This window comes from Camelus dromedarius, chromosome X (assembly GCF_036321535.1).
Source record: "Camelus dromedarius isolate mCamDro1 chromosome X, mCamDro1.pat, whole genome shotgun sequence".
NCBI classification, from domain to species: Eukaryota; Metazoa; Chordata; class Mammalia; order Artiodactyla; family Camelidae; genus Camelus; species Camelus dromedarius.
In genome coordinates, this window is record NC_087472.1 from 78,480,394 (window position 1) to 78,491,682 (window position 11,289).

General features: G+C 55.5%; 1 protein-coding gene across 9 annotated transcripts; it reads right to left on the reverse strand.

Moving 5' to 3' along the window:
- Positions 1–11,289, reverse strand: CDK16 (cyclin dependent kinase 16). Of its 9 annotated transcripts, none has more exons than XM_064483239.1 (16): positions 11,263–11,289; positions 6,088–6,292; positions 5,342–5,475; positions 5,115–5,240; positions 4,973–5,029; positions 4,760–4,874; positions 4,072–4,166; positions 3,914–3,976; positions 3,537–3,660; positions 3,262–3,382; positions 3,055–3,152; positions 2,900–2,969; positions 2,737–2,800; positions 2,496–2,586; positions 1,364–1,441; positions 1–977 (listed from the first exon to the last, which is right to left on the reverse strand). In XM_064483239.1, the coding sequence occupies exons 1-16, from the start codon at positions 11,272–11,274 to the stop codon at positions 937–939; spliced, it is 1,494 nt and encodes a 497-aa protein (XP_064339309.1). In that variant the 5' UTR covers positions 11,275–11,289; the 3' UTR covers positions 1–936. The 9 variants fall into 9 exon arrangements, with proteins under 9 accessions (XP_064339309.1, XP_064339307.1, XP_031301212.1 ...); XM_064483237.1 differs by having other exon boundaries at positions 2,737–2,779; positions 2,864–2,969; XM_031445352.2 differs by having other exon boundaries at positions 1–1,272; positions 2,737–2,779; positions 2,864–2,969.

Below are 11,289 nucleotides of genomic sequence, written 5' to 3' on the forward strand. Positions count from 1 at the left end.
TTTTTCACTTTAGACTTTTTAATATTTCATACAGCGATTATGGTGCATTCAGGAACCCAACCCCCCAAACCCCCCTAGGAGGGCCCTGCCCCTGCCCTCCCACCCCATTTGAGGGCCCCAGGGTTTAGAGTGGAGGAAGGGGAGGTAACCACCCATCTGAGGACTAACCCCAGAAACTGTCCCTGCCCTGCCTCACCTTCCCCGGGGGTTAGGGGGTAACGCCTGGGCACAACCCCCTATGTGCCCCTCTGTCCCTGCTTGTGCGCATACACACACTATGGCTCCTTGCTGTGTCGGTCAGTTCCTGGCAGGGCCCCTACTCAGCAGCACCGAGTGGGATGGGGGCAGGAGGGCTGGGCTAGGGAGACCCTGAGAAGGAGGCCCCAGCTATGGGACTCCAGGAGGGAAAGAGTGGGGGCCCCCCACCTCATCCATCTCCCAGAGAGTCTCCAGTAGTCCCCAAGTCCCCCTGCAGCTGGGGATGGCAGGTGGGGGTCAGAAGGCGAGTGGTCAAGGCATGCTTTCCCTTAGCTGACCCCAGGGTCTGGTGATGGTCAGGGTTCTGAATAGGGGCTGTGTCCCTGCCATGGAAAGGCTGGGAGCGGGGCTTCATTGCACAAAATACTGTGGGAGGGCCACACGAAGTGGGTGGGGCCCAGCCAGTCTGTATACAGAGATATTGCATTTAAAAAATGAAAACCTCATTTAAAATTAATTAAAAAAAAAACAATGAATGAAACAAACAAAAAAAAGGCCCACACAACATGAGGCAGGTGGGGCAGGGCAGGAAAACAGGCAGGGGAGCCTCAGACCCAAGGCATCACCATGTCTTGTCTGAGTCTGAGATCCCCAGCCTGGGCTAGCTCCGGACCCCTGGCTGGCCGTGGTGTAGTGGTCCTGGGGGAGGGTATGATGGGGAGGGGTATAGGCCTGGCCTCAGCGTGGGAGGCTGGCACGGCCATGCTGTCCGCCGGCAACTACCGAGACAGAGACACAGAGATAGAGAGAGACAGACAGACAGACAGACGAGGCGAGGGAGCGATGAGAGCTTTGTTAGCACCCAGCAGACAGGCCAATGGGTGGGTATTCGGACAGGCAGCAGGGGACATGTGGGCAGGCGAGCATGAGTCAGGCAGGTAGGCAGGCAGCAAGCAGGGAGGATGCAGTTGGGGGCTGCCCTGTGAGGGGTGTGGCATCCCTCCAGCTGCTGCCTGCTGGGGCCTCAGTCTGTGGCTTAGAACTCGGTGTCCACCACTCGGAAAGCTGGCCTGCCTGCGGGCGAAAGCAGAGCGGATGGCTGTTGGTGGGCAAGCAGGTAGGTGAACAGGACAGGGGAGAGGGCAAGGACCACACCTATACCTACCTGAGTCAGGCATTGACGAAGACCGAAGGCTGGCCTCCTTTTGTAGCTGGATCTCCTTTAGTGCAAATATGGAAGTAGCTGTGGATGGAGGAGAGAGAGAAGTGGGGCATGACCCATCAGGTCATCCAGGACCACCTCCCATGTGAGCCCATCGGGGAAATGAGAAAAAAATGCCTTTTCTTTGAGAGCCCTGACTTTTACCCATCAAATAATCCCCCACACAAACCAGCTTCAAGCAGGGGAAATGCAATATGGACTATTACACGACACCAAGAAATCATTCATTTTGTCAAGGATGATAGTGGCATTGCAATTACCCCATGTTAAGTCTAGATGATGGATGGTATTTGGGATTTGACTGAGACTAATCCAATGGACCAGTATTTTTTAGTGTGATAATGGTATTATTGTTACGTTTTTAAAATATTTTAGAGATACATACTGAAATTACTTATAGATGAATGATGTATCTGGGGCTTGATTCAAAATAAAGAGGTAATATAGATAAAACCAGATTGGCCATGAGTTGACTTGTTGGAGTACTTGGGGACTTAGCATATTATATGGTCTAATGTTTAAATATATCAAATTTTAAAATGTCCATATTAAAACGTTCTTAAAAGTCAGATACAAAAAGAAAACACCACATGTGACTCCAATTCTGGAGGGTACAAAGACGGGGAAAACTTATCTATGCTGTTAGAAGTCAAACTAGTGGTAACCCTTGGAGGGGATGCCAGGAGTAACTGAAGGAGGCAGGAGGGCACTTTGGGGGAGCTTTTCATGTCCCATTTCTTGGCCTGTATGCCGGTTACATAGGTGTTTAGTTTGTGAAAATTCATTGCGCTGTATACTTACGATCTGTGCATTTCTCAGAATCTATTTTACCACGTTTACTTTTTTAAAAAGGTAAAGTGATGTTGCACCGGTTTTTAAAGTATGTTTGAAAATTTCCATGAAAGGTGAGAGGAATTGAAAGCTAAGAAACTTTTTTTTGTAATCACCAACACATCACACACGTGAACAAGGGCACACCCGCACCGCCCACCCCCAGACGACCTGCCCAGCTGTCTGCGGCAGTCCTGTTCCCAAGGGCCCCCCACTGGCTGGCCCATTCCCCAGTTCTACTCACTGTCAGGAAGTTTGTGGATCCGCTCCCCCAGACTGAGGAAGAATGGATGTTTCATGGCGTCGTCTGCGGAGATCCGATTGCGACCTTCAAACTGAGCGTGTGTCGGGGTGGGGGAGTATTGACAGTTTCAACGAGTAGGCATCTCTTCCTCCCCGCCCCAGACCCTGCCTCTGTAGCTCCCTGTCTCCCCACACCTAGAATCCACTGGCTCCCCAAGGCTGGCCCAGGAAGGTGGTCTCACCTGCAGCAGCTTGGTGAGGAGGTCAGCCCCGTCGCTGTCAAGTCTACCGCAAGGACAAGGGGACCTGTTTTAAATTGAGTTTGGGTACTATGGACGACCCTCACACCCACCCACCCACCAGCCTCACCGGGGTGCATGGCTCAAAAGGGCCTCGGCTCGGTACTTGGGGTAGTTGTATGTCTTGAACTCTTCATTGGACAGGATGCCTGGCCACGTCTCCTCAGTTGGGGTTCCTGGCAGGGAAGCAGTTACCCTAAGCATCTCACAGGGCCTCCCTGCATGAGGTCCCCGCAGCTCCTAGGGCTCGTGCCTCCTCACCCAAGATGCGGAAGATGAAGTGCAGCTGTTCCTCCACCGTGGAGCCCGGGAAGAGGGGCCGGCCTGTGGCCATCTCATAGAAGATGCAGCCCACACCCCTGGGCAGGGAGGGCACAGTGAAGAGGGAGATGGTTGGCTGGTTGGCCACTGTGACCAAGCCACCCCTCTTCACCACATGGCCTCTGCCACACTTCCACCTGTCCTCACCACATGTCAATCTGAGTGGAGTAGTCCGTGGACCCGAGCAGGATGTCGGGGGGCCGGTACCATAGCGTTACCACCTCATTGGAGTAGGTCTTCGTTGGAATTGACTTGGCCCGGGCCAGGCCTGGTAGGTGGAGAGAAGGGGCAGCTGAAATTGAGGAGTCCTGGACAGTCTCGGGGAGAATGCATCTGGGACTGAGGGCGTCCTAAGCCAAGCCTGGAGAGGCTGAAGGGGACTGAGGCTAGGTGGTCACGGGGAAGGGGAAAGCCAGGAGTACCGAAGTCGGCCAGCTTGAGCTCTCCTCTCTCGTTGATGAGCAGGTTCTGGGGCTTGAGGTCTCGGTGTAGCACCTTCTGCCGGTGGCAGTAGGCCAGGCCACGGAGCAGCTGGAACAGGAACAGCTGGGGACCCAGGAACGGCAGGCAGAGGTCAAAGAGTATTCAGCAGCCTGACCCCCAACAGGCACTGTTCCCCCTCCCAAACACCGGCACTGAGCCCAGAGCCTTGTCTCACAAAAGAGGACAGGGTCCCAATGCCCTCCAGGGGCTCCCAGCAAAAAAGCCAAACGGGAGAAGTCTGTTTCTGGGAGATTTGTGGGGTGCAGTGGGCGAGCAGGGGGCCCCCTTGTGCCCCTGCTTCTTGCCCCACACCCACTTTCACATTGTGCATGTTGATGACGTTCCCACAGTCATCCAGGTACTGCTTCAGGTCCTTGTCCTGAAAGAAGAGCAGGTAGAGGAAAGGGGGTCACATCCTGTGGCTCCTGGCCATCTCCCCACCTACCTCCCAGGACCCAAACCACCCAACCTTACCAGGTACTCAAAGACAAGGGTGAGCGACTTCTCTGTGTGGATAATGTCGTGTAGCGTGACGATGTTGGCGTGTTTGAGGTCCTTGAGCAGGGACACTGCAGGAAGCATGGGGGTGGGACGAGAAAGAGTCAAGGCCCACCTTCAGGATAGAGGTGAGGAAGAGGACCAGACAGGGATTAGCCCGGGTCTCCTTCTTTCCCCGTGCAGTTTGGGGTGGTGGCTCACAGCCACCGGCCCTAACACACCTGAGATCAGGAAGAAGGTGTGTACCCAAGTTCCAGATGTGGAAACTAAGGCTCAGAGAAGATTATAGAGCAAGAACCTGGATTACTGCCTCAGGCTTATGTGATACTAGACTTTCACAACCAGCTTTTGGTTTCTGCAAAGGGGCTTTGCTCCAACCCTCAGTACATAGGCCTGCAGCTTCTTGTGAAAATGAGTTTGCACAGTGAATTTCTATGCAATTCAGATTCATTCCGTTGTGTCAAGTAAAGTGGTGAGCATTCTCAGGGGCATTCTCAGAACCAAAGCAAACACCCTGCTTTCCAATTCATCTACCTCTTCTCCACACAGGAAGGTTCCTGGTTACCCTGATTTATTATCTGGATATGTGGGTAATGGGCACTTTCTCATGAAGCCCAGAGCAACAGCAGGGCAGAAGCCTGGGGCAGATGGGGTGAAGCTGTACCTTCCCGGATGGCGGTGCAGGGCGCCCCCTCTTCGTGTTCCAGTCTGATCTCCTTGAGCGCCACAAGGTTGTCTGTGAGCTTGCTTTTGCCTTTGTAGACGGTGGCATAGGTACCCTGGGACATGAGGAAGAGTGACAAGAGAGCAGCTATGGGGCTGCAGAAAGTTTCCACTGACCCCCGTCTCTACCATGGGCTCCCTGGCTGTCTCTCACCTCTCCCAGCTTGTCCAGCTTGATGTAGGTCTCCAGTTTCCCAAAGCCGATCTCAGACTGTGGGGTAAAGGAGGCAGATTGAAGCACGCTTAGCGGAAAGGACTTGGGGGCGGGGGAGGAGACAGGAACAGAAGATGCTCACCAGGCTGACCCGGCGGAGGCGGCGGCTGAGGGGCTTGTCGAAGATGGGGCTATTGAGGGTCAACTTCTCAAGGTAGCCCTCGGGCAGCCGGATGTCGGCTGGTAATGACAGGCGCTTGTTGATATCCTAGCAGGTAAGATGGGGGACAAACAGGACCATGAGCTCCAACTCCCCAGGCCTGACCCTCTTTTCCAGCCCCGCCACTGCTGGGACAGGGGGTTAAGCACCTCAGTGGAGATCTTGCGCGGGGGGTGGTTGCGCATGCGCACCCTCACTGGTGACTGCACCTCATCCGAGGACGTGGCTGAAGCCTGGTCACTTTCCCCGTCTGACCCCATCTTCAAGTCCTCGTGTACAATCTCTGGTAGTGGGGACAGGGGGACGGCAGGCCAGGTGGGTTCAGGAGCCCAGGACAACCCCCCCCACCCCCACGTAACACATTCCCTCATCACACACGTGTGCACACGGCCCCCAGAGCAGCCTGGAATCCCTCAGGGAGAGGGTGGGAAGGCCCAGGGAGGTTCACACGGGTCAAGACAGGTTGAATTGTTGGGGGGGGGGCGGCAATAGTCACCTAGTGGAGCACCCCGTTTCAGCGGCGAGCTGAGACTGCAGCTGGCCCAAGGCCAGTGAGCAGGCAGCGGCAGAGGTAGCCAAATGCCCTGGGAAGGCAGGCCCAGGGCAGGCAGGCGCCAGGAGGCCTGAGGGGCCTGTCACAGAGCGCAGGAGAAGGGCAGAGGGAGGCTTGGGGCAGCTGCGGCAGGTGGGGCACCCTTCCTCCCAGAGGCCTGGGCACAATGCCAAGGAAAGGGGCACAGATGGACAACAGAGAGAAGGTGTTGGGAGAGGACAGCAGAGATAGGGGAGAAAACGGAGAAAGGAAAATGAAAATAACGCAAGTCTAAGAAAAACTCAGCTGGAAGGCAGCACACCTAGGGACCAGTCTGGGAGCGGGAACGGTCAGTGGACCCACCTGGTGCAGAGCTGAGTGGACCCCGCCCAGAGCGAGGTTCCCCAGGGGCAGCACGTGTGGGGGCCTCTCCAAGGTCACTGCCGCCGCCGCCACTCTCATCCAGGCCTATCTGTTCAGGGGCACCATTGGTCTTGTCTACACCTCGGCCCCCTCGGAGTGTCATTGACAGCTGCCGTTTGATCTTCTTCATCCGATCCATGGCGACCTGAGCAGGGGAGATGGATGGGAATGGGTCCCACATTAGCATTTGCCTGACCACCACGGGCCCCCTAAAACCTATGACAGCCCAGTGAGGCGCACAGCCATGAACATGTGTCAGTATCTGCCCAACCACCGTGGAGCGCTGGAACCACTCAGGATTCCTGGAAACCTGCCATGGATGAGGACCTTTGTCAGTGCCCGCCACCTATGACAGCCAGCCCCTGGGGACCCTGCTCCTAAGTGGCTCACCTGGGTACTGAGGCTTGGGTGGCTGGCTGAGGGAAAGGGCCAAACTGACGGAGTGCTGGCCTCTATGGGAGCAGCCTCACTGTGGGAGCAGAGGGCTTCACAGCAGGCATTCTCGACTGCACTGGCACTGATGGACCCAGCCACCTGTCGGGCACGGGGCTTGCCCAGGACCTCAGGACCACTGACACGACCCCGGCCACGTCCAAAGGATGACATGTTTCTCTGGCACCAGCCCCACATCACCCCCAACTACCAAGGCAGAACCCTCCCTGTGGCCACAAGAACTCTCCTGCTTCCCCCAGCAACCATCGTCAAGGTAACCAGTGTACTATCCCACTGGTTACTCAGGTGAGGGGGGGTTGGGGGCTGCCTAGACCCAACCACTGGGTGGGGTCATGGGGGGGATCTTGATGCATACCAGCTATGCTGAGAACTGCTGGAAAGGTTCAATCAGGTTGGGACCATAGGGTCCGACCCAGATTTTTACAAGCCAAGTCACATTTCTCCTCTATTTGGGAATATATCACATCTCCCTTATCATCCCAAATAAACATCTCAGTCTTTAATATGGCCCACAAGGTCTTACCGCATTCACCCCATTACCTCTCTGGTCTCACCTCCCCCTTGATCATTGCTAGTTGGTATTTTGCAACCACCCCAAAAGTTCCACCACAGGGCCTTTGCACTGGCTGTTCCCGATACCTAGAATACCCTTCCCCCATATTTCAAAATAGCTCGTCCCCTCCCTCACCCACTTCAGGCCATTGCTCAAATATAACCTTTTCCATAGATTACCCTCCATGAATAACCCTATTTAAAATCTCAATCATCCTAAGCTCCCTCACCTTGCCAATTATCCCCCCCCAGCACTTATCACCTCCTCAGAAATGACACCATCTACTTATTGGTTTCTTTATTCTTTACTGTCTGTCTCCTCACCGCCATAACTAGAAGATCAGCTCCGCCAGGGTAGATTTCTGTCTGTTTAGGTCACGGCTATATCCTGAGGACCTGGAACAGTGACTGACACAAAGTAGATGCTCAAAAAGTGCTTATGGCAGAAATTAATGAATGGGGTAGGGGGGCAAAGGAGGGCCTAGAAACCAACCTCTGTCAGGGTGAGGAGGGTGAGTCCCTGCTACTCATGAACAACCCCAGACAAAGTGGCCCAGGGACACTGGCATTGGCAAGATGACCTAGATGGGGCTGCTGGAGGGAATGGGGCCACCAAAAAGCTGAGGCCGGCCTTCTTCTGCTTCCTCCTGGGCTCTGGGCCAACAAGGAGGGGGAAAGACCTGGCCCAGGAACCATCTGGACTCACAGCAGGGCCTAAGATGGCCCTGGGCCCAAGGGAAGTGGAGCTAGATAGGAGGTTGAGGATGAGGCTGGGGGTGGATTCGAGGAGAGAAGTGGGTCATCTGTCACCTTGAAATCAGGTGCTTACCCCAGTGGCTTCCAAACCCCGCTTCTGCCTGCCTGAACTCATTACCCCCAGGATGGGCAGAGGGGCCAGCCTAGCAGGAAGACCTCAGTAAAGAGGATGAAGTCTATCCAAAGAACCCAGGATAACATTAACGAAAAAAATCCTGACCCAGGAGGCTGAACACTGAACATGAAGCTGAGGAAGGTGAAGTGTGGCCAGGCCCCAAAGACTGTCTTGTATCCGTATGGCGCAGATATCCAGTCGCTTTGCCTGCTGGGGCAGGGAATGGGGGATCTGAGGCGGGGAGGAGGGTGACTGTAAGTAGGGCTAGATGGAGGATGAGGAGGGAGCCAGAAGGAATCATGAGTCTATGACCCCTAACTGGAAACCCCAAGGGTTTGGCATGTTCCAGAGTTCATTTTGGGGGGAATTTTAGGAAGATGGGGTACAAAATCTGTGTATCATACAACACCCCCAGCAGGGGGACCCTGTGAACAGAGACATTTGAACATCAATATGCAGTAAAACTTGTAAATATCATTTCAGTTTTCTGAGATTTTTAGACTTTCAGAATAGTGAAGGAGGGAGCAAGAAACTGGATACACAACCCCTCTCAAAAAAGGGCACATGTCCTTCTTGACACCCCCCACCCAGAGGACACACCCATCCTCAGAATACCCTCACATCCAAGTATACTCACCACCTCACATCACACCGACCACTGTGGACACAGTCATCACTCTGCTAACTCCCATAGGGACACACCACCCTCATCCTGTCCAGAACCATCCCATAAGCACACACTGGCCTCTCACTGTGTCCTGCTTCCTTCAGTACACACTGGACCCTCAAGAAGGCTTCTTTGCATCTTAACTGCCATCAGCACTGCAATTTCCCTATTTATCTCTAACCTCCATCAGCATACAAAGCCCCAGCAGAGCACTGAACTCTGTTAGCACACAGTTGGGCCCCTCTAAATTAACTCTTACCACCATACTCTTGGGCCCCTCGCAGGCCCAGGTGCTTGTTAGCTTCTCCACAGCACTCCCTGCTCCCCTAACATGATTCCGACCCCTATTAACATGCACTTGGGACCCGCTACAGCTAACCCACATTAGCACTCACTGGACCTTCACACTGTCCTGAATCCCATTAACACAAAGTGCACCCTGCAGATTCCGATTCCTGACCTGTTTTGCCCACACTGGGACCCCTCCACAGCAAGGATCATCATTAACATGTATTCTGGTCCTCCCACTACCCTGTCCCCCCCCCCTCTCATCAGCACAAGCTGGACCTTCACTTCACCGTGACCCCTATTAGCACACACTGGGCCTCACACAGTGTCTCCCCATTAGCACAGCCTGAACCTGGACTCAGCTCTATTCTCCAGGGATGCACAAACACACTGTTCTATAATGGCCTGACCCTCATTAGCACACACAGATCCTCATTCAGCCCGGAACCCCATTAGCCCACTCCAGCCCTCCATGGCTCTAATCCACTTTAGCACACCTAGATCTTCCCATAGTCCTGTCCTTTATTTCTCTTTGCTTCAACTCCTCCACAGCTCTAAGCCCTGTTGGCTGACACTTGGATCCTTTCACAGCCCTGAGCGTCCCTATGGCACACTAGATCCCCTCCACAGCTCTACCCCCCATTAGCATTCCTGGGGACCTCAACACACCACAGGCCCCCACGGACACAGGGGCACACACAGCCTTCACAATATTCTGACGCTCATTAGCATATTCCAGACCTCATACTGCTCTGATTCTCGCCCCCTCCAACCCCGGCACACATTTAAGCGCCTCCATGACTCTAAACCCACCTTAGCAGTCATTAGAACTTCATCTGTTACCCTGCCCCTTCTTAGGGCGTCCTAGAGTCTCTCAGATCCCCTGACCTCATGGACACACATACACACTGATCTCATACCATCTTGATCCTTAATACACTGACCCTCTTACAGTGCTAAGATACTTCCCTTGCCACCAACCACCACCCCACACACAGAGCCACAATTCTGATACCCATTAGCAGAGGCTCAGGTCTTCCACCAGTCTGCCCCCATTAGCTTACACTGGGCCTTGGACTACCCAGACCTTCATTACCATATGCACATATCCTCTATGGCTATGACCGCCCCCATTGGCACCCTCTCAATACGGGAGTTTTTCCACTACCCTGCCCTCCATGAGCACACCCTGGACCCTCACACCCTGCAGTCCCTCATGGACAAATACACAGTAGTAACACCATCCTAACCCTCATTACCACACTCAGGGCCTCAGAGCCCAAATCCTATGAGCACACCTTCTGGTACCTCTACCACCTCATCCCCCAGTGACACACACAGGGCCTCTCTACAGCTATAACCCCATTTGCATACCTCAGTACTCCTCTGACGTCCTCTCCCCTGTTACACATCTCCTCGGGTCCCTCCATCACCTTGCACCGCCCCTCTGTTAGCACACACTGGGCCTCAAAACCTCACACAGCGGTAAGACTTTTATTATTATCACATGATCGGACCCCTCCACAGCTCAGGTCCCCATTAGCAAACCTCGAGTCTTTCACCACACGGCCACCTATCTCCACACCCTCTGGTCCTTCGATCACCCCGCTCCCCATTAGCACCCACACTACTTCCCATCCCCAGCTTCCAGACCGGGCCCAGGGCGGGGCCAAGGTCAGGGAGGCCCCGAATGACCCCCCGTCCCGGTGCATTCTGGGAAACTCGCCGCGGGAGGGGGCACATGCCAGCGGTGCAGCCCAGACCCCTGGGCACCGCCCGGGGTCTGGGTTGGTTCTGCAGAAGGAAGGGCAGCCCCCGCCCCACGCCTCGGGGACGCGCTCACCGGCGGGGGCGCGCGAGCAACCTCAGCGCCGCGGGGCCGGCGCGGCGGCGCCTGGGGCGGCGGCCCGGGCTGAGGCCGCGCGACCTCCTTCTCCTCCTGTTCGCCGCAGGCGCCCGTCCCAGTAGTCTTCGGCCATGGCTGCTGGGCCCGGGCCGCCGCCGGCTGAGGAGGAGGAGGCGGCGGCGGCGGCGGTGGCTGAGGCGGAGGCGGCGTCCCGCTCAGCCGGCCATGAGCTTGGCCGCTGCGGGCGATGCCCCCGGGCTCGTTGGCGCCGGCTCGAATCCGAGAGCTCACGGCGGCTCGCGGTTCAGAGCCGACTGCTCGCGGAGACGCGGCGGATCCCAGGGCCGAGCAGCCAATGGCCCAACCACTGCGCGCGCCGCGCTCCGCGCATGCGCACGCACGCGCTGGACAGGGTGAAGTGGGAAGGAGGGGACTCACCTCGGACTGCATGTACCAAAAAACCCG

Excerpts from the sequence above, each read along its gene's own strand:
- CDK16 (XM_010995213.3), bottom strand. The coding sequence starts at position 6,753 with ATGTCATCCTTTGGACGTGGCCGGGGTCGTGTCAGTGGTCCTGAGGTC. Across the intron at positions 5,241-5,341 it reads CGCGCAAGATCTCCACTGAG|GATATCAACAAGCGCCTGTC; the intron begins GTGCTTAACCCC and ends CTTACCTGCTAG. Across the intron at positions 3,383-3,536 it reads GCTCAAGCTGGCCGACTTCG|GCCTGGCCCGGGCCAAGTCA; the intron begins GTACTCCTGGCT and ends TCCACCTACCAG.